Here is a 22,703-nt window from a genome sequence, read left to right as displayed (position 1 = left end):
TCTAGCTTGTTTAATTGCTTTGTTATATTCATTCAGTTTATCCTTATAAATGTCATTGTGAACCTGAAGTCTTGTTTTTCTCCACTGTCGCTCTGCCTGACGACACTTTCTCTTTTTTTATCAAGTACACTCAGTATTTTTGAGTTGAAGTTGTCCACAAGGTCCCCAGTTGAAGATATCCTGGACAATGACATCTCATTTACAATTTTTTGAAATCTTTCAATAGTATTATCATTAATTATACGTCTTTTAAGTAATCGAGAACTGTTACGTTGTACAGGGAAAGCAGAGACATCAAAGTAAAGGCAACAGTGATCAGAAAAGGCTACATCCACAACAAGAGGCGTTGTAATGTTAAGTCCTTTTGAGATGACAAGGTCAAGAGTATGTCCTTTATTGTGGGTGGGTCCACGGACATGTTGAGAGAGGTCAAATGCCTCCAGCAGACTGATAAAGCTTAAGGCATCTGGATCAATTTTTATGTCAATGTGAATATTAAAGTCACCAGATATAATAAGACAGTCATAGTCAGTGGAAGCCTGAGATAATAGCTGAGAAAATTCTTCCAGGAATCCAGTTTTGGGTTTTGGTGGACGGTAAACAGTTATTATTAAGACTGTAGTTTTACAATGTACTGACAAAGCAAGGTATTCAAATGATATGAATTCACCAAGACGGACTTCCTTACAGTTATAAGTGTCAGAAAAGACAGCAGCAATTCCACCACCTCTCCTATCAGTCCTAGTGGTATGGAAGAAATTGAAGTTTGGAGGTGCAGTCTCAATGAGTGTGGCGGCTCCGTTTTTATCCAGCCAGGTTTCGGTTAGTAAAGTTAAATCTAGACTGTGGGTGCTAATGAGTTCATTTATCAAAAATGATTTATTTGTAAGAGACCTGACATTTAATAGAGCCATTTTTATTTTTTGAGGTGCATTGCTGTGTGAGGGGCTGATAACTGGAGGGATATGGATAAGATTACTGAGGTTAGCTGAACTGGTGGGATCAGAAGTGCATTTCTTAGGCCTAAAGTTTGTGATAACAGGGATATAAGTAATTGTCAGTGGGCTGCTATAATGTTTGGAGTGTGGAGTTACTGACCGTCAACCAGGGTAAGCCATGCAGGAGCGCATGCCAGTAAACAACCATCAGGTCTGAAATGTGACTGAAATTCCGTCATGTCTACAAAAAGTCAGAAGACGATGATATCTCCAGAATACAGTGGAAGACTTTGTGGAGGGAACCAGCGTGAGGCCAACTATAAATGAGGTGAGATGGGCCAACAGCTGGGACACCGACAAGACAACGCAGCTGACTGACGTGGTTACAGACGCTAGCCACGTTCATTTAGAGTCCGATAACACATGGGTTGATCCGTCGGGTTGGTCCAGACTGAAAAAGCTCAGCAACGCGTCCGCAAAACGTTGTTCGGACATTCATTGTCCTCAGAGGATGACAACGTCGACAATACGCAAAAGGAACCGACGAGAATATTAGTCACGCGAGAAAATTGTATGCACATATTTCCTGTATTCCTATATGACATTTTTAAAAGACTTTACAGAAGTGACCTACTTATGAGTATTGTTAGCTGAAGCTCACTGCGACTGTTAGCGTAGATTTGTCGTGAGAACGTAACCATGACCGTTTGGCGGTAAACGACGCAAGCAAAGCCGACGCACGCTAACCCTGTGGCAAAAAAACACCATCAAAACCAAAAAATGCATCATCAAAAGGATGAAGATTTACTGCAAAAAATACACATCAACGTGCGGGTGTTGAGGTCAGATGTTTCCTGGTTGAAACCCTCGGGAATCTGTCCATCTCCTCTTTTTCTTCCTTCTCCTCATTCTGAATGGTATTTGATTTCACGGACCGTCGACGAATCACTGAGGTTTCATTCAGGAAACATCTGTCGTCCACAGCAACGCCTTCTCTCCTGTCTCACTCATGAACATGTGACACACAACCAGCTGGGCTGGGACTCCTGTCGGACTGTACCAGGTTTTATTGACTTTGACAACCAGGACAGGTGCAGATTCATGAGCTGGTCAGGAGGAAAATAACGTTTATCCTCATTTTGAGTAATATGACGTGAAATAGAATTAGCTTAGATTAACACCACATTCTTCCAATGGTTCTGTTCCTGCTGCTAAACCTGCTGTTTCAAGACAAACGCTGGGGAGTTGAAGGTGAACGTGTCACTTCCTCCACATGCTGCAGAGCCTCGCCCCCTACGTTGTTTCCATCAGGCCGGTCTGAAGAAAATCCCAGAGGAGGTGTGAGGTTGGAGACTGTAGACCTGACTGGACTTCACACCAGGTCTACCTGCTGCTCTGCAGAGTCCGACACGTTCTGGTAGTCATGACAGGAGTCTAACTGATGGGGAGAGACGGAAACATGGACGTCATTCATGAAAAGCTGCATATATTAATCACAGACTGTCCATAAGAAGGGGGCGTCGTCATGGTGACTAAATGAACATCATGGTCTCACCTCCATCTCTACAGGTTCACGGGGTTCAGGGGCGGAGCTCCCAGTTTTCTTCTTCCTGGTTCGAGTCCAACAACAACAACACATACAGAATGAAACACAATAAGATCCATAACACTAAAACAAAAGGAATTAACTGATGGATTGTTATTGTTGTACCTCATCCACAGAATCACGAGGAAGAGAGGAATCAGCGTCACGACCACCACAATCGACCTGATGATATCCGATAGGGTCGTTGAATTCCCTGGAAATATACGGAGAGGTGTCATTCAGCCAGAGAAATGGCACATTTACAGAAATGCTGATCAATGTGCACTGTCCTTTCAATAGATAAATTAATGAAATGTCAGTGTAGCATCAAAGAATGACAGAATTAGCAACATGGCTAACGGAGCAGCCACTTGGTTTCTAGCAACGTGTCTCGATAGGTCTTTTCATTTATTCTGTACTAGAGCCAATTAAAAATCAGGTTTTGGGAAGTACGAGTGCATATAACAGTGATGTGACTTGAGTCGGGGGTGAAGACTATTATCAGTGTGTTCACACAGAACAACCCCTCCTCAGATGGAACTGAAAGACTCACCAGCTCCAAGAGTCAGATGGAAGGTGTTGCTATGACGCCCTCTTGTGTTCTGGACTTCACAGTAATAAATCCCACTGTGTTCAGCTCTGATGTCAGTGATGGTGAAGGTCTGTCCTGATGCTATGGGTGAGTCTTGGTCCTCCTTGTACCAGGTGTAGTTAGCTGCTGGGTTAGCATCACTGCTACAGCTCAGATTCACTGAACTGCCCTCCATGACATCACCAGGAGGACTCATCGACACAGAGGGGAGCTTTGGAGCATCTGGAGGACACATATGAACTCATGAACATTAACAAAATATATGCAAGGTGGCGCTGAGGTGAAAAGCAGACCATGTTTTTCAACCTCCGGTTCTGAAAAGTGAAGCCAACACTGAAGCGCCTTAAAATGGCGACTCCTCTCTGGTTGTATAGAAGTCTATGAGAAAATGGTCCTACTTCTCCCTGCTGGCCACCAGGGGGCGAGTCCTCTCTGGTTGTATAGAAGTCTATGAGAAAATGGTCCTACTTCTCTCTGCTGGCCACCAGGGGGCGACTCCTCTCTGGTAGTATAGAAGTCTATGAGAAAATGGTCCTACTTCTCTCTGCTGGCCACCAGGGGGCGACTCCTCTCTGGTTGTATAGAAGTCTATGAGAAAATGGTCCTACTTCTCTCTGCTGGCCACCAGGGGGCGACTCCTCTCTGGTTGTATAGAAGTCCATGAGAAAATGGTCCTACTTCTCCCTGCTGGCCACCAGGGGGCGACTCCTCTCTGGTTGTATAGAAGTCTATGAGAAAATGGTCCTACTTCTCTCTGCTGGCCACCAGGGGGCGACTCCTCTCTGGTTGTATAGAAGTCCATGAGAAAATGGTCCTACTTCTCTCTGCTGGCCACCAGGGGGCGACTCCTCTCTGGTTGTATAGAAGTCTATGAGAAAATGGTCCTACTTCTCTCTGCTGGCCACCAGGGGGCGACTCCTCTCTGGTTGTATAGAAGTCTATGAGAAAATGGTCCTACTTCTCTCTGCTGGCCACCAGGGGGCGACTCCTCTCTGGTTGTATAGAAGTCTATGAGAAAATGGTCCTACTTCTCTCTGCTGGCCACCAGGGGGCGACTCCTCTCTGGTTGTATAGAAGTCTATGAGAAAATGGTCCTACTTCTCTCTGCTGGCCACCAGGGGGCGACTCCTCTCTGGTAGTATAGAAGTCTATGAGAAAATGGTCCTACTTCTCTCTGCTGGCCACCAGGGGGCGACTCCTCTCTGGTTGTATAGAAGTCTATGAGAAAATGGTCCTACTTCTCTCTTGATGTATTATCTCAGTAAACATTGTAAACATGAGTTTATGGTCTCAATCTCTAGTTTCAAGTCTTCTTCAATCCAGCATGATGTTCATTTAGTACATTATGGTCCATTTAGAGTCCACCAGACCAGAAAGCAGGGGATGCTTTAGGGGGCGGGGCTTACCTGCTGATTGACAGGTCGCTACCACGCTACCAATGCTAGTTAGCTACTAAGATGACTTTAATACTTAGCTGAAAGGTTAACTTTGATCATGAAGCTAACTTTGTTAGCAGCTTCACACCAGAATCCACATGGATCCGGATGCAGTAAGGGTGCTGGTCTGCCACTTGTGTTCACCTGACCCACCCGTCGCTCCTTCACAATCCAAATATGGTCACTTCCTTTCACTGGTTGTAAACATTCTAAGATGACAAAGGCCAAAATGCCAAAACTCGAGGCTTCAAAACCGTAGTTGACAAACCAACGGGTGACGTCACCATGACGACGTCACCTTCTTCTATACAGTCTGTGATTGACAGAGTTGCTATCTCAATCTAATGTAACTGATACTAAGTTGGTATTTAAAGTGCTGATGTTTAATACTCACACTGGACGTCTACCAGCAGAGAGGAAGAGTTGATCTCTCCATGTTGATTCTCAGCCTTGCAGTAGTAGATCCCTCCGTCCTCAGAGCTGATGGAGAAACCATAACGTCCTTCTGGTCCATGAAGCAGCGTTTGGTTCTCCTTGTACCAGGTGTAGTTAGCTGCTGGGTTAGCATCACTGCTACAGCTCAGAGTCACTGACCTGCCCTCCATGACATCACCAGGAGGACTCATCGACACAGAGGGGAGCTTTGGAGCATCTGGAGGAGATGATTTCATACAATGTATTAATTACAAACCAGAAAAGCTTCTTTTGAAGTGATTTTAAACCCAAAATTAAGATTAAAAAGATGAATGTTGTGTTTTCACTCACATTTCACATCGACAGAGATGTGTCCAGATGTTGTCGTCCCCAGCTGGTTCTCAGCTACACAGTAATACTGTCCAGAGTCAGAGGACTGGATGGAGCTGAGGACCAGGAGAGGGTCTTCACTGAGCCTTAGTTGGGTCTCCTTGTACCAGGTGTAGGTAGCTGCTGGGTTAGCATCACTGCTACAGCTCAGATTCACTGAACTGCCCTCCATGACATCACCAGGAGGACTCATCGACACAGAGGGAAGCTTTGGAACATCTGGAGGAGATGACATTGCTTAAAAAGGTGTAGAAGCAATATTGTTATGAATTCCACAGTGGAGAAGACTCACACACTGAGGGAGCTCTGTAGTTCTCGTGTCCTTTCAAAGCACAAGAGATGTCGTCTCCAGGATAAAACCGGTCCGTGTATGAAGATCCTTCCTCCCTCCAGAGTTCCTCCCCGTTCTTAAACCAGACGAAGGAAAGACCGGCTGCTGGACTGCAGCTGCTCAGACACGTCAGCTCTGCCTCGGCGTCGGACCGCCGGCCTGTCGCTCCGCTCACCTGCACCTGGAGGGCTGCATGTGACATGCCATTGGCTAACCGATAAAATCATGTGACACTCTGAACCCCGGTCAAACCACCAGTTCTTCATCGTTATTATATGAAATAACGTTGTAATCACATTCTTGTACATAATGATGATAAAACTATTGATGGCCAACAATGAAATTCACAGGCTGCCCAGTAGATAAAATATAATAAACATGTTAAAAGTGTTTAAAATGTTAAAACATGAATAATTATAATACAATAATATAATCTAGATTATTCTAAAATTAGGCAAAATGAGTAATTTTATGTCAGGTAGGCTACTTTAAGTTTATTTGATTATCTATTCAGTGGTATGACTACTTTTACTAAAGTACCCGATCGGAGTACTTTCTCCGACTGAACGATGTTCCTGATTAACAGAGTAAATAAACACTCTTATAAGTTTTAATGTTCAATGATTTGTAAACTATTTAATTTAATAGGAAACCATAAAAACTAACAAGGCTTTTTTAACTGTGTGTTCATCAGTACCTGTGACTCTAACTATACTACTGCCTCAGTATATATATGTAAGTATACATGCAGTATTGTGTGTTCATCAGTACCTGTGACTCTAACTATACTACTGCCTCAGTATATATATGTAAGTATATATGCAGTATTGTGTGTTCATCAGTACCTGTGACTCTAACTATACTACTGCATGTATATACATACATATATACATGCAGTATTGTGTGTTCATCAGTACCTGTGACCGTCAGCCTTGTACCAGGTAAACTGCTCCCCCATTCAAACTTTCCAGACTTGAACTTGAAGCGATACTCGGCCGAGTCGCTCTCTGTCAGGTCACTGATTCTCAGAGTGGAGCGTCCTCCCTCTCCTCCAATGACCTGAACACGACCTCCGTATTGGGAGTCAGGTCGTTCTGGATCCCCCCACTTCTGACTCCGTTCAGGACTGAACCAGAATTTGGATGTGACGTCTTTATCACTGCTGTAGGTGCAGGAAATGTCCACCGTCGAGCCTTTGGCGGCACAGATGCTTCTGTCACTGTAAGTCACTCTGTTACAGGTTTGCTCACGGACACCTGAAACATAAAACATTTTCACTTCATATTTGTTTTATGTCGGCAGAAGGGCGTCCTCAAACATGGAAAAAAAAATCCCACACAAATGGCTTCAGAGCCGTCGTAGTCCTCACCATCAGAAAGTGTCAGCAAAGAGGCTGGCAGACACATTTCCTGTGTAGTATCTCATAAGAGTATAGTATGTGAAAAAAGACAAAGTATATTGTTTCATAGAACAACATCATAAAGTATGTTAGAGTAAAAATGTGATAAAATATAAAAAAAATAGTTATTGTTATAGTGTTCATAGTATAAATTCATAGTATAGTTTGTAGATAAAAGTCAACACACAGTACGTCATTCAAAATTATAATATAATAACTTGTAAAATATCTTTTAAAAACGTTTTTTTCATCACTTTTCCCGACATACTATAATGACTTTTTCTGCACTTTTTTTACATAGTATACTGTGATTTTTTCCTCTACTGTTTTTTTTAACTATGAATTTTTCCAACATACTAGCCTATACTGTATACATTTTTCTTTACCTACATACTATGACTTTTCCTGAAACGTTTTGACATCCTGTGATGACCCCTCCAATCCAGCAGGGGTTTGTGTTCATTTCCTTCTCTTGCAGGACTTAACAGGTGATGAGCCACACCTCAGCCTGATGTGGATGTGTGATGTGTGATGGACCTCCCCATCTCTCCCCATTTGTTGACATGACTGCTCTTTTGTTTGTTTCAGACATTTTCACATACCACACAAGGACACATCACTTCCACAATTGTTTCATTCATTTGTGCTGATTTGTGAAATAAATACATCTATGCATTACTTTAAATTGTCTGGTCTCCCCTTTTTGTTGCAGCCTTTGAGATGGCGCTGTAAAAATACTATTCTTTTTACTTTAATACTTTTTCCTGTTTAAAAAAATAATTAAGAAAGGCATAGTGCAGTATGCCAAAATGTCATTACAAAAGTCATAGTATAGCATGTCGAAAAAAATCATAGAATAGTATGTCAAAAAAGTAATGAAAAAAGTCAGTATAGTACGTTTAAAAAAGTAATGAAAAAAAGTCATGGTATATAGAATGTCGAAAAAGTAATGAAAAAAGTTTTTAAAAAGTAATGGAAAAAAGTAGTGAAAAAAAGTCATGAATAAAGTTGTGAAAAAAAGTAATGTCAATAGTCATGAAAAAAAATGAAATACAGTATGTCGGAAACAGACGTGAAAAAAGTAATGAAAATAGTAATACAAAAATTCACAAAAAGTCCTGAAAAAGTCCTTAAAATAGTCATGAAAAATAGTCATGATAAAAAGTAATGGTATACAGTATGTCGAAAAAAGTTATGAAAACATTTGTGGAAAAAAGTAATGAAAAAAGTTTTTGAAAATAATCATAGATAAAAGTCATGAGAAATAATCATGAAAAAGTTATGACAAATAATTAATGAAAAAAGTAAAAAAAACAAAAAATTAATGAAAAAAGTAAAAAAAAAAAAATTAATGAAAAAAGTCACAAAAAGTCATGAAAAAAAAATCATGAAAAAAGTCATGGTAGTTTGTCAAATAACAGACATAGTATAGATATAATTTAATATTACTTTTTCAGGTTTACATTTTTAAAAAAGCATAGTGTAGTAGGCCAAAAAGACATATACGATTTCAAAAAAGGCATATTAGTTTGTCGTAAGTTGAAAAAGTAGTTGTATAGTATGTCCCAAAAAAACCCAGTGAAATAAACTCACACTTGGGAGGAGACGGAAAATCCTCACGTCCTCTCACAGCACAGGAATAGCTGTCTGTAGAACTAAAGTAGCCCGTTAAGGGAGATGGTGTTTCCCGATATCTCTGTCCATTCTTATACCAGACGAAGTAAGAAGGATCAGGTAGTCGACAGCTGCTGTGACACGTCAGCTTCGCCCAGGTAGAATATGACGATGGTGATATCCTCACCTGAAGATCTGGATCTGTAAAGCAACAATGTTCTTCACTAATATTATATTACACATCAAAGCAAACATGACATACAGCTCATATATCTCTTTTTATAATTCATCATCCACCTGCCACAATAAAGAAGTCCCGCCCCTTCTGCTGCTGCCAATGGGACCTTATAACAGGAAAAATATCTCTGGTAGTCAACGTCGGAATTATTTGTCAATTTAAAAGATTATATATATATATATATATATATATATATATATAATATATATATTATAATATATATATTATTCCCATTCAAACTTTCCAGACTTGAACTTGAAGCGATACTCGGCCGAGTTGCTCTCTGTCAGGTCACTGATTCTCAGAGTGGAGCGTCCAATGACCTGAACACGACCTCCGTATTGGGAGTCTTCACTCAGGTCCTCAGGTTCGTCTGGATCCCACCACTTGTGACTCCGTTCAGGACTGAACCAGAATTTGGATGTGATGTATTGATTACTGCTGTAGGTGCAGGAAATGTCGACCGACGAGCCTTTGAAGGCACAGATGCTTCTGTCAGGGTAAGACACGGTGTTGCAGCGTTGACCAACACCTGAAGGATAAGACATCTTTAAAGGAGCTGCGGCATCTCTCACAGCAGTGACACAGAGCAGAAGTGAATCTGCGGAGCTCAATGCCAAAAAAAGATATTCAAATAGAAAAAAGGGGAAACAATAAAGAAAAGGAACTTGAGTGTTTGTGGAGGCCTGAAGTGAACTCACACACTGAAGGAGACGGGAAACCCTCGTGTCCTTTAAAAGCACAAGAGAAGCTGTCTGCTGACTCGACTAACGCCGTCCAAGAAGCTGTTTCTGCAGCCAGTTTGTGTCCACTGTTGTACCAGATGTAGGAAGCAGGATCGGGTGGAGAAAAGTCGCCGTGACAACGCAGCTCTGCCTTGGTGTAACTCTGGTGGGATATCGTGTTCACCACCGGCACCTGCAGACCTGGACCAGTCAGGAGGGAACGGAGATGAAGTGTCTATGCACGGATGTTCAAGCCCACCGAGAACAAAACACAACCCAGAGACACCATCAGTCTTCCCCTAAAATCTCTAAATGTCATGTGACCAAATCACACAGCTGGGTCGCTGCTGGTTGGCTGTTTAATCCCCGGCTGAATTACAGGTGGAGCAACACAAAAAAAGTGAGACGGTCCACAGTAAATGTAGGACTTTAGTGCAGGAGACCGCTGTTCCTGTCCTGTGTGGAACATCAGTGACATGAATCGTTAGTCAATCACCTGACCAAGTGGCTTTGTCGTACATTGACACGCCGTCACCAACGTCATGGTGTATTTAACGTGTTTAACGTTTGTATTGAAGGCGAGTTACCTGTGACGGACAAAGTGACTCCAGGTGAACCAGCAAAGCTCTCGTCTGATTGGTCGAATGTGAACACGAGAATGTACACGGCCGAGTCGCTGTCCCTCAGGTCTGTGATGCTCAGAGTGCAGTTGTTCTTCCCGCCGTGATACCGAACACGACCCGAGTACCTGGAGTCGGTTCTCAGGTCCGCAGGTCCACCCTCGCCGACTCTGCTGAACCAGACGGTGTGTTCTGCTGCAGTCAGAGGGTTTATTGCGGACGGGAGCGTGTAGCTGCCGTGTATCTCCACTGTTGATCCCACTAAGGCACAGATCTGAGTGGAGGTGTAGGTGACCCCCCAGCCATGCTGACCCCGTATCACTGGAACACACAGAAACCACAATCAACAGCTCAGACCGTCTCACATCATGAACCCATGAGAGAGAATTACTTACAATCATATGACAGTTTCAGCAACTACTTCACACATTGAGATTTTTGTATATTTAAAGGTCCCATATTATTAAAAACGGGGTTTCTCTGGTCTCTACACCTATAAACTGGTCCTCCCTGAGCCGCCCCCACTGGTACAACGGCACTCCTACAGGCTGTTCAGATCCAGCTCCCGTCGTTACCTAACGAATACAGTGTTGTTGGACCTCTGACAGCTGTGTGAAATTGATGAAAAACACGATAATATGGGAGCTTTAGAAAAGATAGGTTGCCCCCTGGTGGCCAGCAGAGAGCAAAGAGACAGTTTGAGGCACTTTAGCTTCGGCTTCACCTTTCAGGTATAATGGCAATAAAATAAGTCCATAGATATGAGAGTTACAGGATGGTTTATTCCGGTAACACTGAATATTTTGGTCGTACTTTAGTTAAGTGGGCGATAAAGCACCTGCATGTTTTGATTTAATTAATCTCCTGGAATCCGTAGATTAAACTACCCAACAGTCAACCCTAAACCACGTTCCCACACAACTGTGCTGGATCCGATAGGACACTTGTGCTAAACATGTAATGGTACAGAAAAGACCTCTAAAAGACTTGACGTGGATGTGTGTGTGGATGTGTGTGTGTGTAAAGACAGAGATCGCATTTAGATTAAAAGAAATAGCATCGCATCGTTGAGGACGACCTCTAGTGGCGTGGAGGGGAAATGCGCAAATCACACGTGTTCGATTTGTAAACACACCGGGTGGCACTTGCCTGATTACGGCACGTGAGGTGAGTGAGCACGGGTGAGGCTATAAAGGTCCGCGATTTCCGGCCGGGTTTAGAAGGGTTTGTGCATTGGAGGACACGAGAGAACGCATTGGTATGTAATTTATATTTTGAACTAAGGTGTAGTTTGCACAATGCGTATGTTTCTGGCACTTGTTCCCGTTTGTCATGTCTTCCATGGGACAGCGCATAGGACGGCGCAGACGTCCTTAGTGACGTCTTGGGCACGTTTGGGGGAGGCGCACATGGTGGAAATGTTTGTGTGGAAGACCATTGTTATTTTACAACACAGTGATATTAGATATCATAGTGATATTGTAATTATATATTTGTTTATGATATCTAACCGAATTACTTGGATTTGTTTGATATCTAACAGATATTTGGATTTGATTTAAATGTTTGATTAGGCATTTTGGTTTATTTGAGAACTAACTCCGAATCGCAATACGGAATGCTTGTTGTTCACGTTTAAAACAATTAATGTTCAATAAAAGGAAGGAGAAGGATTTGAGCTGTCCTGCGTACTCTGTGTAACAGTGCCATTTCAAGTTGGGCAAGCACAAATGAAAACATCACCCAGATAACTTGACAGTTGAAAACCAGCGGAGCAGCTTGGAGAAGAGGATAAAAGGCCTTGGAAGTCCAGGAAAAGCTGTTTACGCAGGAGAAGAGAGCTGTGCTGGCCCGTGAGGTCAAGATGGCGGAAGATGTCGTGGGAAAGACGGTGAAGCAGCTCAAGAAGGAGAGAACCGCTGCGAAAAGCACCTTCACCAGACAGGCCAACTTCCTCAGCAAAGGGGCAGACAGCATGGTGGAAACAGAGCTGAGGGAGGAGTTCGCCGAGCTCTCATACTGCCGGAAAATCGTTCTTGAAGCGAATGATGATTACAAGACAGGGCTTTTGGCCGAGTCTCAAGAGCCAGAAGAGGAAGACGCGGTTCTCGAAGAGAAGGAGGAGCTAGACGTTGAGAGAACCGCTAACGAAGCAGAAGCAAGGTTTGGAGAGGTGAGAAGAATTGTCCAAACAAACCTGTGGTCCAGATATGGCCAATACGCTGTCACAACTGCAATCATTGAAGGAGAGAAGGCCTGCGGTCGGGCGGAGAAGTTACCTGTGGAGAGTACTCACCTGGATGCATATGAGATGCACCTGACTCTACTGGAGAAAAGGATCAATGAGGCTGCCAGAGTTATGCAAACCTGGGAGCGGTGGATCCCCAAGGCTGAAAGAGAGGAGCTAGATGGCAGGGTCAAGGACCTGAAAGCTTTGAACGGCAACCTTGAACTGAGGAAGGCTGAGTTTGTCATTGCACAGAGGATGTCGAAGGATGCACTGGCTGCAGGAGCCTCAGGACCTGAAGCAGTGAGAGCACATCCCCCGCCAGCAAAACCAATTGTCAGAATAAAACCAACCACACTGCCCATCTTTTCAGGCTGCAAAAGAGAATACCACAGATGGAAGAAAGACTGGGAGAGCCTTCAAAGACAGGGAGAGCCGTCTGGTTCAGCCGAAGTCAAGAAAATTCAACTCCTGGACAGTGTGGATGACAAGATTGGGAAGGATATCCGGCTGTCAACCTACAACACTGCAGAGGATATGTTCAGAGTCATGGACAACCGGTATGGAAATAAATCAACCATTGCCATAGAAATCCTGGAGGAGTTGGAGCGAATACCCCCTGCAAGGGGAAGCCAGCCAAGGAGAGTCATCGACCTGATCCAAGCAGTGGAAAAATCCCTAGCAGACCTCACAGAGCTGGGAAACTCTGGCGCAATCAAGAACCCTCTCGTCATTAAATCCATTGAGAGCAAGTTACCCGACTTTGTAAAGAGAGACTGGCTAGCCTTTATGGTGAATTCTAGCAATAATGTCACCACAGACAACCACTTTGACATGCTCCTGAAGTTCCTGAAGAATCAAGAAGAGATCCTAGAGAGACTTGACCAGCTAAGGTTTGTGGAGAAGATGGAGAAACCAGAACGTGAGAAGAAATATGAAAGAAAGTATGCTTCTACAAGAACCACAAAGAAAGGAGGGCAGGAAGATGTGTGTGTTGTCTGCGGTGATGGAAGGCACAGTGACAAGATTTTCTTCTGTAGAAAGTTCAAAGGGCTGAAGCTACAAGAGAAGAATGCTGTTGTAAAGAAGCTGGGAGCATGCAGAAAATGTCTTGGATGTCATGAAGATGATGGATACTGCAGAGACACTTTCCTATGCAGGAACAAAGACTGTAAGAAGGGAGACTCCTCAGATCACCATTACTTTATTTGCCCCAAAGGAGAATACAAGAGTGGAAATGAGGAGAGAAGTGGGAAAGACGGCAGAGGAAAGAGCAAACTGACAGCCGAACAGGAAGGATTCTTGGCTGAGCTGTCCTCAGTGCAAGCAGAAAGGTGCAGAATGGCATTCACAAACAAAGCTACAGAGGGTGGCATGAGGTACCACCAGTCCCAGCTATTGAAGAAAAGTGGCCTGTGCGAGCTTCCTGTCATTATGATGCTGATGGAGGTAACTGCTAATGCTGGGCAGAAGATGGGAGCTCTTGTTGATCTTGCCTCAGACACGAACTATATCACCCATAAGGCTGCACACAGGCTGAGGCTGCGGAGTGAAGAAGTAACCCTGGTTGTGCATGGTGTAGGCGGAATGACCATCAAGGTGAACACGGAAAGATATCTTCTTCGAGTCAGAGTGAAAACCCCCAAAGGAGCGGAGAAGGCTCATGAACTGATCTGTTACGGCCTGGATGAGATTGCCAAGGTGCACAAAGTTGTCAAGCCGGAAAAGTTGCAGAAGTTCTTCCCAGAAGTGAAGCTTGAGGAATTAAGGAGGCCGGAAAAGATTGATCTGCTCATCAGCCATCGCGAGGGAAGACTTGCTCCACAAAGGGTTAAAGTTGTTGGGGACCTCGTCTTGTGGGAGAGTCCATTGGGAATGACAGTGGGCGGAGCACACCCTGACCTGTTCGAGGAGATAGAGGTGGCAGCACATGAGTCCAAAACACACTTTGCTCGCTCCATGAGAACTGCTGCAGTCAAGTATGAGGAGATAGTTGGGAGCCCAAGTACTGAAGCAGCCCGTAGGCAGCGAAAGGACAGTGCCAAGGAAACGGTTACAGCTGCTGCAAACCGTGAGTTCCTGGAGTGGTGGAGATGGGACAGCATCGGAGCAGCCTGTGAGCCAAAGTGCGGAGGATGTCGCTGTGGAAACTGCCAACCAGGAGGAAAGGAAATGACACTGGCTGAAGAAAGGGAGCTTGAAATAATAAAAGAAGGACTCACCTATGTCCAAGGAGACTCTCACACAACATCTCCGCATTGGGATGCAAAGTATCCATGGACAGAAGATCCTGCCTCGCTCCCCAACAACAAAGGTGCAGTTGAAGCTACATTCTTGAGAACAGAAAGACAACTAAGGAGGGAGCCAGAGTGGAAATCAGCATACACAGCCCAGGTCCATGAGATGGTTGAGAGGGGCGCAGCCGTAAAACTCACTAATGATGTCATCAGCAAGTGGAAAGGACCAGTGTGGTATGTAAGCCATTTGGTGGCGCCAAACCCTCACTCAGTGACGACTCCAGTCCGGCTTGTGTGGAACAGCAGCCAGAAGTGCAGGGGAGTGAGCATGAATGATATTCTGCTAAAGGGGCCAGATGTTCTAAACCCGATCAGAGCTGTGCTGCTGAGATTCAGAAGAGGTGTGTATGCTGCACTTGGAGACATCAGGAAGATGTATAATTCAGTGTGGCTAGAAGGGCGAGAGATGCATCTCCACCGATTCCTTTGGAGGGACAATCCAGACGAGGAGATGGGTCAATATGCCATCACAAGGGTGAACATTGGAGACAGACCAGCCGGTTGCATTGCACAGGTAGCTATGCGAGAGACGGCAAGATTGGCCATCTTTGATCACATGGAAGAGGAGCGCAGAGTCCTGGAAAAGGACAGTTATGTGGATGACATTCTAACTTCCCATAACAGCCTGGAGGAACTAGACAAGATCACTGAAGGGGTGGAAGAAATTCTGAGAGCCGGAGGCTTCTTTCTGAAACCGTGGGTCCGGTCAGGCCAAAGTGGGAGGCCAGAGGCTGCAGCAAAGGTCCTGACATCAAGAGTGGAAGGGATGGAGAAGAAGAAAACCTTCATCCTCCCAAACCAAATGAGGGATGAAGATAACAAAGCCCTGGGCATTGGATACAAGGTGGAGGATGACAAGCTCTACATGATGACCTCGATCAACTTTTCCAAAAGGAAAAAGAAGATGAGAGTAGGCAAGGATCTTCTCAGAATGGAGGTGAAACCTGGAACGCCTAACCCGCTGACAAGAAGGGACCTATTAAGCCAAGTAGCTGGACTCTACGACCCCATCGGTTTGGTATCACCTCTGAAACAGAAGGGCGCTATCCTTGTTAGGAGAGCATTCCAGGAGGCAGGAGGAGGGAAGTTGACCCGTGAGACCTGGGATAAACCACTGTCAGAGAGCCTCAGAGAAGAAGCCATTCAGCTGTTTGAGGAGTATGCGCAGCTTGGACAAGTTCAGTTTCAAAGAAGCCTGACACCAGCTCACTGGAGAGGGAAACCATGGGGAATCACATTCTCAGACGGGAGTGACAAATCATATGGAGCTGTGATGTACCTGAGGTGGAACACTAGTGAAGGAGTCGATATCCGGTTTGTAGAGTCGAAAGCCAAGCTGACTCCACTGGATCAGAAAGGGGAGGCCGTGAAGGCTGAAATCTGCGGCGCAGTCTTTGCAGCCAGGCTCAGGAAGTATGTTGAGAAGCATGGAGGCCTGGAGATAGAGTGATGGCTCCATCTGGTGGACAGTCAAACAGTCCTAGGAGCCATTCAAAGAGAGAGTTATGGGTACCAAACTTTCTTTGCGAACAGAGTGGGTGAAATCCAGAAGGCTGGCCCAGTTGAAGACTGGTGGTGGATCCCTGGAGAGCTTAACATTGCTGACATCATTACAAGAGGAGGCACTCAAGAAGATCTAAAGGAGGATTCCACATGGCAGGATGGACCAGAGTTCCTAAAGTGGCCAGTGGAGGAGTGGCCTAAAAAGTCAGCAGGAGAGGTTGCAGCGCACGCTAGAGAGAGTGTCAACAGACTCCAGAGAAAGGCATTCTCAGCAGGAATGACAAGGGCTCAAGCAAAAATAAGCCAAGCAAGTGCCCCTCAAAAAGACCTGAAGGATGAAGGTGAAGAGAAAAGTATGGCCGCTGATCCAGCTCTTCTGGCAGGAAGGCCACCCAGGAGATGGAAAATAAAGAACCTACTGGAAGTGAGGAATTACAGCTCCTTGTCCAAGCTGGTCAGGATCATCGCCTGGATATGGCGAGCTGCCAAGAAGTGGATAGAGATGAAAAGCCAGTCAAGAACTCAAGAAGCTAAGCATAAAGTGGCATCACTAAAGGAAAAGGCCAAGCAAACTGTGCTTACAGTGAGAGAGCGTGAAGATGCCCTCAGGGATCTCTTTGGTGAAGCTCAGGAAGGTGTAGCTTTTCCTGACACTACCCTAAGCAGACTGGCAGTATACAGAGATGTGGACTCTGAGCTCTTGGTTTGTGGAGGCAGGATTCAGATGTTTGATGAAGACAAAACTGCAGTGCCCGTCTTACCATACGAGGCATGGGTGTCTACATTGCTGGCACAGGAAGCCCACAAGGCAAACCATGAGGGAATAGCAGGAACCTTGCTCAGGATGAGGAAAAAAGCCTGGGTAATCAAAGGTCGAAGAATTGCAAAACAAGTAGTAGACAGTTGTGTGGTATGCAGGAAAAACAGGGCAAAACAGTGCCAGCAGATCATGAGTGACTTGCCACCAGAGCGAACAGGCCCAGCATTGCCATTTGAGTTTACAACCATGGACCTGTTCGGACCTTATAAGGTAAAAGATGAAGTGAGGAAAAGAGTCAAACTCAAAGTCTGGGCGGTTGTATTCTGCTGCATGGCTTCAAGAGCCATACACACTGATGTTGTGAGTGACCAGTCTTCTGAGGGATTTCTGCTGGCCTACCAAAGGTTCTCTGCACTGAGGGGACACCCTAGGAAATTGTGGACAGATCCTGGCACAAACTTTGTAGGGGCCAGACCTGCTCTGGAGGAGCTTCACAGATTCCTGAGCAGACTGAACAGGTCTCAGATTGAAGAGGAAGCTGTCAATCATGGAACAGAGTGGTCATGGAGGATTCACCCTGCAGACTCTCCCCACAGAAATGGAGCAGCAGAGGCAGCTGTCAAGATAGTGAAGCGGGCCCTGAACAACCTTGGTGGTGATGGAGTTCTCACATGGGGGGAATTCCAAACATTCCTCTTCATGGCAGCCAACCTGGCAAATGAAAGACCGATAAATGCCAGGATTCAAAGCCGAGAGGACTGTGTGGAATACATCAGTCCCAATTCCCTCATACTGGGACGAGCCAACCCAAGAGGAGACCCGGGAGATTTCAAGTTTGAAGGCTACCCATACAAGAGACTCCAAACCATACAAGCAGAGGTCAGCAAATTCTGGAAGAAGTGGTGCCAGCTAGCTGGTCCTAACCTGTTCATAAGGAGCAAGTGGCACACAAGAGAGAGGAACGTTGCAGTGGGAGATGTGGTCTGGCTGGCTGACCAAAATGCCTTGAGGAGTCAATATAAATTGGCCAGGGTAGTCAGTGTTAATGCTGACCGAAGAGGAATCGTCAGAGATGTAATTGTGAGGACCTTTCCAAGCTACCCTGTTCCAGTCATGAAGCCAAGCATAGGGGACACGAGCAGACAAGGAGCCAGGAGACGCTTGAAGAGGATCCCTGTGTCCATTCTCTGCAGGGATGTGAGACGACTGGTCATCCTTCTTCCTGTTGAAGAGCAACGATAGAAATACATAGATAGAGTGTGACCTCCTTGGGTTGAGCAACCAGGAGGTCAAGTGGGAGGTGTAAAGACAGAGATCGCATTTAGATTAAAAGAAATAGCATCGCATCGTTGAGGACGACCTCTAGTGGCGTGGAGGGGAAATGCGCAAATCACACGTGTTCGATTTGTAAACACACCGGGTGGCACTTGCCTGATTACGGCACGTGAGGTGAGTGAGCACGGGTGAGGCTATAAAGGTCCGCGATTTCCGGCCGGGCTTAGAAGGGTTTGTGCATTGGAGGACACGAGAGAACGCATTGGTATGTAATTTATATTTTGAACTAAGGTGTAGTTTGCACAATGCGTATGTTTCTGGCACTTGTTCCCGTTTGTCATGTCTTCCATGGGACAGCGCATAGGACGGCACAGACGTCCTTAGTGACGTCTTGGGCACGTTTGGGGGAGGCGCACATGGTGGAAATGTTTGTGTGGAAGACCATTGTTATTTTACAACACAGTGATATTAGATATCATAGCGATATTGTAATTATATATTTGTTTATGATATCTAACCGAATTACTTGGATTTGTTTGATATCTAACAGATATTTGGATTTGATTTAAATGTTTGATTAGGCATTTTGGTTTATTTGAGAACTAACTTGATTGAATTTGTCTTTATCAATAGGTTTTCAACCTAATCCTAATCCGAATCCGAATCCGAATCGCAATACGGAATGCTTGTTGTTCACGTTTAAAACAATTCATGTTCAATAAAAGGAAGGAGAAGGACTTGAGCTGTCCTGCGTACTCTGTGTAACAGTGCCATTTCAAGTTGGGCAAGCACAAATGAAAACATCACCCAGATAACTTGACAGTGTGTGTGGATGTGTGTGTGTGTGTGTGTGTGTGTGTGTGTGGATGTGTGTGTGTGTGTGTGTGTGTGTGTGTGTGTGTGTGTGTGTGCAGTACCTGGCAGAAAGAGAAGGAAGACAACAAATCCACATCCTGTTAAAGTCATCGCTGCTCCTCTCGTGTCTCGGCTTCAGGGACCATTAAACTAAGACTAAGACTATAACGTTCCGAATAAGATGCGGACTTCTACTTTCACCGAAGGAGGAAGTTCTCTCACACTTCCTTCCTGTTCACACCGTCGACCCGAATGCCAGTAAACAACCATCAGGTCTGAAATGTGACTGAAATTCCATCATGTCTACAAAAAGTCAGAAGTCGATGATATCTCCAGAATACAGTGGAAGACTTTGTGGAGGGAACCAGCGTGAGGCCAACTATAAATGAGGTGAGATGGGCCAACAGCTGGGACACCGACAAGACAACGCAGCTGACTGACGTGGTTACAGACGCTAGCCACGTTCATTTAGAGTCCGATAACACATGGGTTGATCCGTCGGGTTGGTCCAGACTGAAAAAGCTCAGCAACGCGTCCGCAAAACGTTGTTCGGACATTCATTGTCCTCAGAGGATGACAACGTCGACAATACGCAAAAGGAACCGACGAGAATATTAGTCACGCGAGAAAATTGTATGCACATATTTCCTGTATTCCTATATGACATTTTTAAAAGACTTTACAGAAGTGACCTACTTATGAGTATTGTTAGCTGAAGCTCACTGCGACTGTTAGCGTAGATTTGTCGTGAGAACGTAACCATGACCGTTTGGCGGTAAACGACGCAAGCAAAGCCGACGCACGCTAACCCTGTGGCAAAAAAACACCATCAAAACCAAAAAATGCATCATCAAAAGGATGAAGATTTACTGCAAAAAATACACATCAACATGCGGGTGTTGAGGTCAGATGTTTCCTGGTTGAAACCCTCGGGAATCTGTCCATCTCCTCTTTTTCTTCCTTCTCCTCATTCTGAATGGTATTTGATTTCACGGACCGTCGACGAATCACTGAGGTTTCATTCAGGAAACATCTGTCGTCCACAGCAACGCCTTCTCTCCTGTCTCACTCATGAACATGTGACACACAACCAGCTGGGCTGGGACTCCTGTCGGACTGTACCAGGTTTTATTGACTTTGACAACCAGGACAGGTGCAGATTCATGAGCTGGTCAGGAGGAAAATAACGTTTATCCTCATGTTGAGTAATATGACGTGAAATAGAATTAGCTTAGATTAACACCACATTCTTCCAATGGTTCTGTTCCTGCTGCTAAACCTGCTGTTTCAAGACAAACGCTGGGGAGTTGAAGGTGAACGTGTCACTTCCTCCACATGCTGCAGAGCCTCGCCCCCTACGTTGTTTCCATCAGGCCGGTCTGAAGAAAATCCCAGAGGAGGTGTGAGGTTGGAGACTGTAGACCTGACTGGACTTCACACCAGGTCTACCTGCTGCTCTGCAGAGTCCGACACGTTCTGGTAGTCATGACAGGAGTCTAACTGATGGGGAGAGACGGAAACATGGACGTCATTCATGAAAAGCTGCATATATTAATCACAGACTGTCCATAAGAAGGGGGCGTCGTCATGGTGACTAAATGAACATCATGGTCTCACCTCCATCTCTACAGGTTCACGGGGTTCAGGGGCGGAGCTCCCAGTTTTCTTCTTCCTGGTTCGAGTCCAACAACAACAACACATACAGAATGAAACACAATAAGATCCATAACACTAAAACAAAAGGAATTAACTGATGGATTGTTATTGTTGTACCTCATCCACAGAATCACGAGGAAGAGAGGAATCAGCGTCACGACCACCACAATCGACCTGATGATATCCGATAGGGTCGTTGAATTCCCTGGAAATATACGGAGAGGTGTCATTCAGCCAGAGAAATGGGGGGGGGGGGGGGGGGGGGGGTAGCATCACTGCTACAGCTCAGAGTCACTGAACTGCCCTCCATGACATCACCAGGAGGACTCATCGACACAGAGGGAAGCTTTGGAACATCTGGAGATGATTTTATACAATTTAACGATAAAAAAGCAAAACCTCCCCTGAAACAACAACAACTAGAGCTTCTCAGAAAGTCAATGTGAAGCAGAGAGAACGTATTCTTACCCAGAAAAGCTTCTTTTCAAGTGATTTTAAAAATCGAACATTAAGATTAAAAAGCTGAATGTTGTTTTTTCACTCACATTTCACATCCGTAAAGATGTTTTCAGAGGGAAGCTTTGGAGCATCTGGAGAAAACATGAGCACATTTTATTAATATTAGTATGCAGGATATGAACATGTACATGTCACATGGGTTTATAGAGACCACTATAAAAACCACTATTGCTGCTTTCTACATGTTGTGAAGCCAGGAAACCAAACAGTATCCTGTCTGGGTTCATGCCATCACCCAGCCCTTAGTTCAGCTGCTTTAGACCTAGACTGGTGGAGGACTTCCTCTTGGGGCTGTATGTATAAAATTGGATTAAATGTAACACTTAACCTGTGACGTTCAGGCTGATGGAGCCGTAGACAACACCTTGGTCTGTGAACACCATACATGTATAAAGTCCCTCATGCTCTACAGCAGAGTTGGTGATGAGCAGGGATACATGTATGACGTTGTCTCGTGCACTTGTGACAACACACTCCAGCAGTGACGGCTGGCCACGGTGCCCCACGCTTTCAGGCACGTATTGCAAATGTGGAAAATCTGTAGAAGACAATATGTTACATCAGCAGCAAAGCAGAATTTCACACTTGAAAATTCAGTTGAAGGAAGGATTTACCCTGTTTTTCCTGTGCTGTATGGATCTATCTGATGTAGATGAAGGTGAAAATAAATACAGAGGTTAGCAAATGAGGCCATGTCCATATACCTGAAATGACCAAACAAGCATCCATGTGGGGATTAGATCAAATGGAACAAACGTTCACCAGCTAGACGGATATCCGGTTGGCAAAGGAGTAAATTTCCCCCCACTTTAGCTGATAAACATGCACAATGAGCTGACAGTTAATACCCACAATGCAAAACAAATGATCAAAAGGAGAATCAGGTCCCCGAACCCAACACCCACCGACACCAGAAAAGCAGCCTGAGAAAGAGCCGGTCTCTACCTGCACCAGGCCGGATGTGGTCGTTCCCCTCTCTGAGCGAGGCTGCTGTGGTGTGCAGACGGTGCAGACCACTGACATGTGAGAAACTCACATGCATGTTCATTGAAGTGGGTGAAACCTGGTTGGTGTCTACGTGGGGGGGAAGCCCCGCCCCCTGTCTGCTGTCAAACTCACGAGCAGTAACGCGAGGCGAATATTAGGTCGACTATAGGAGGCTTACATGGCTGTCCTTGATAATCTATAGATTATCTTTATAAACTTATCTCCCCCGCTAAAAAAGATTACAGCACGTAAAAAAAACTTTATGCAAGCCATAAGACACTGGCCAACACAATGCATGATGTTGCTAACAATGTGTGTGATGAATGTGCAGTACCTGACATG

The 22,703-nt window shown here is 44.9% G+C and overlaps 2 protein-coding genes across 4 annotated transcripts; both read right to left on the bottom strand.

The window, feature by feature from the left end:
• Positions 1-1,987: 1,987 nt before the first annotated feature.
• LOC311011174 (sialic acid-binding Ig-like lectin 10) lies at positions 1,988-19,421 on the bottom strand. 3 transcript variants are annotated; one of them, XM_084005972.1, is made up of 12 exons: positions 19,262-19,421; positions 10,250-10,603; positions 9,639-9,863; positions 9,272-9,469; positions 6,604-6,756; positions 5,648-5,875; positions 5,317-5,574; positions 4,946-5,203; positions 3,077-3,337; positions 2,650-2,737; positions 2,494-2,548; positions 1,988-2,372 (listed from the first exon to the last, which is right to left on the bottom strand). In XM_084005972.1, exons 1-12 carry the CDS (start codon positions 19,308-19,310, stop codon positions 2,322-2,324), a joined length of 2,178 nt encoding a protein of 725 aa, XP_083862098.1. In that variant the 5' UTR covers positions 19,311-19,421; the 3' UTR covers positions 1,988-2,321. The 3 variants fall into 3 exon arrangements, with proteins under 3 accessions (XP_083862098.1, XP_083862096.1, XP_083862097.1); XM_084005970.1 differs by having other exon boundaries at positions 1,988-2,376; positions 19,262-19,420; XM_084005971.1 differs by lacking the exons at positions 9,272-9,469; positions 9,639-9,863 and adding an exon at positions 8,679-8,900 and having other exon boundaries at positions 1,988-2,376; positions 6,604-6,942.
• Positions 19,422-19,537: 116 nt separating this feature from the next.
• LOC311011177 (uncharacterized protein) lies at positions 19,538-22,604 on the bottom strand. The gene is made up of 7 exons (XM_084005974.1): positions 22,320-22,604; positions 21,989-22,017; positions 21,703-21,912; positions 21,401-21,445; positions 20,973-21,060; positions 20,817-20,871; positions 19,538-20,699 (listed from the first exon to the last, which is right to left on the bottom strand). Exons 3-7 carry the CDS (start codon positions 21,755-21,757, stop codon positions 20,634-20,636), a joined length of 309 nt encoding a protein of 102 aa, XP_083862100.1. The 5' UTR covers positions 21,758-21,912; positions 21,989-22,017; positions 22,320-22,604; the 3' UTR covers positions 19,538-20,633.
• Between the last annotated feature and the right edge of the window lie 99 nt (positions 22,605-22,703).

The sequence above is a fragment of the Eutrigla gurnardus genome (genome assembly GCF_963514095.1).
Source record: "Eutrigla gurnardus genome assembly, chromosome: 3".
NCBI classification, from domain to species: Eukaryota; Metazoa; Chordata; class Actinopteri; order Perciformes; family Triglidae; genus Eutrigla; species Eutrigla gurnardus.
This window is presented reverse-complemented; position numbering and strand designations above follow the sequence as displayed.

Bases quoted from the DNA above. Each gene is read 5' to 3' on its own strand.
- LOC311011174 (XM_084005970.1), bottom strand. From the start codon at position 19,310: ATGACTTTAACAGGATGTGGATTTGTTGTCTTCCTTCTCTTTCTGCCA. The intron at 9,470-9,638 runs GTGAGTTCACTT...CTTATCCTTCAG, and splicing joins TTTCCCGTCTCCTTCAGTGT to GTGTTGGTCAACGCTGCAAC. The intron at 5,204-5,316 runs GTGAGTGAAAAC...CATCTCCTCCAG, and splicing joins CATCTCTGTCGATGTGAAAT to ATGCTCCAAAGCTCCCCTCT.
- LOC311011177 (XM_084005974.1), bottom strand. From the start codon at position 21,757: ATGGTGTTCACAGACCAAGGTGTTGTCTACGGCTCCATCAGCCTGAAC. The intron at 20,872-20,972 runs GTACAACAATAA...GACTCGAACCAG, and splicing joins CTCGTGATTCTGTGGATGAG to GAAGAAGAAAACTGGGAGCT. The intron at 20,700-20,816 runs GTGAGACCATGA...TCTCCCCATCAG, and splicing joins GTGAACCTGTAGAGATGGAG to TTAGACTCCTGTCATGACTA.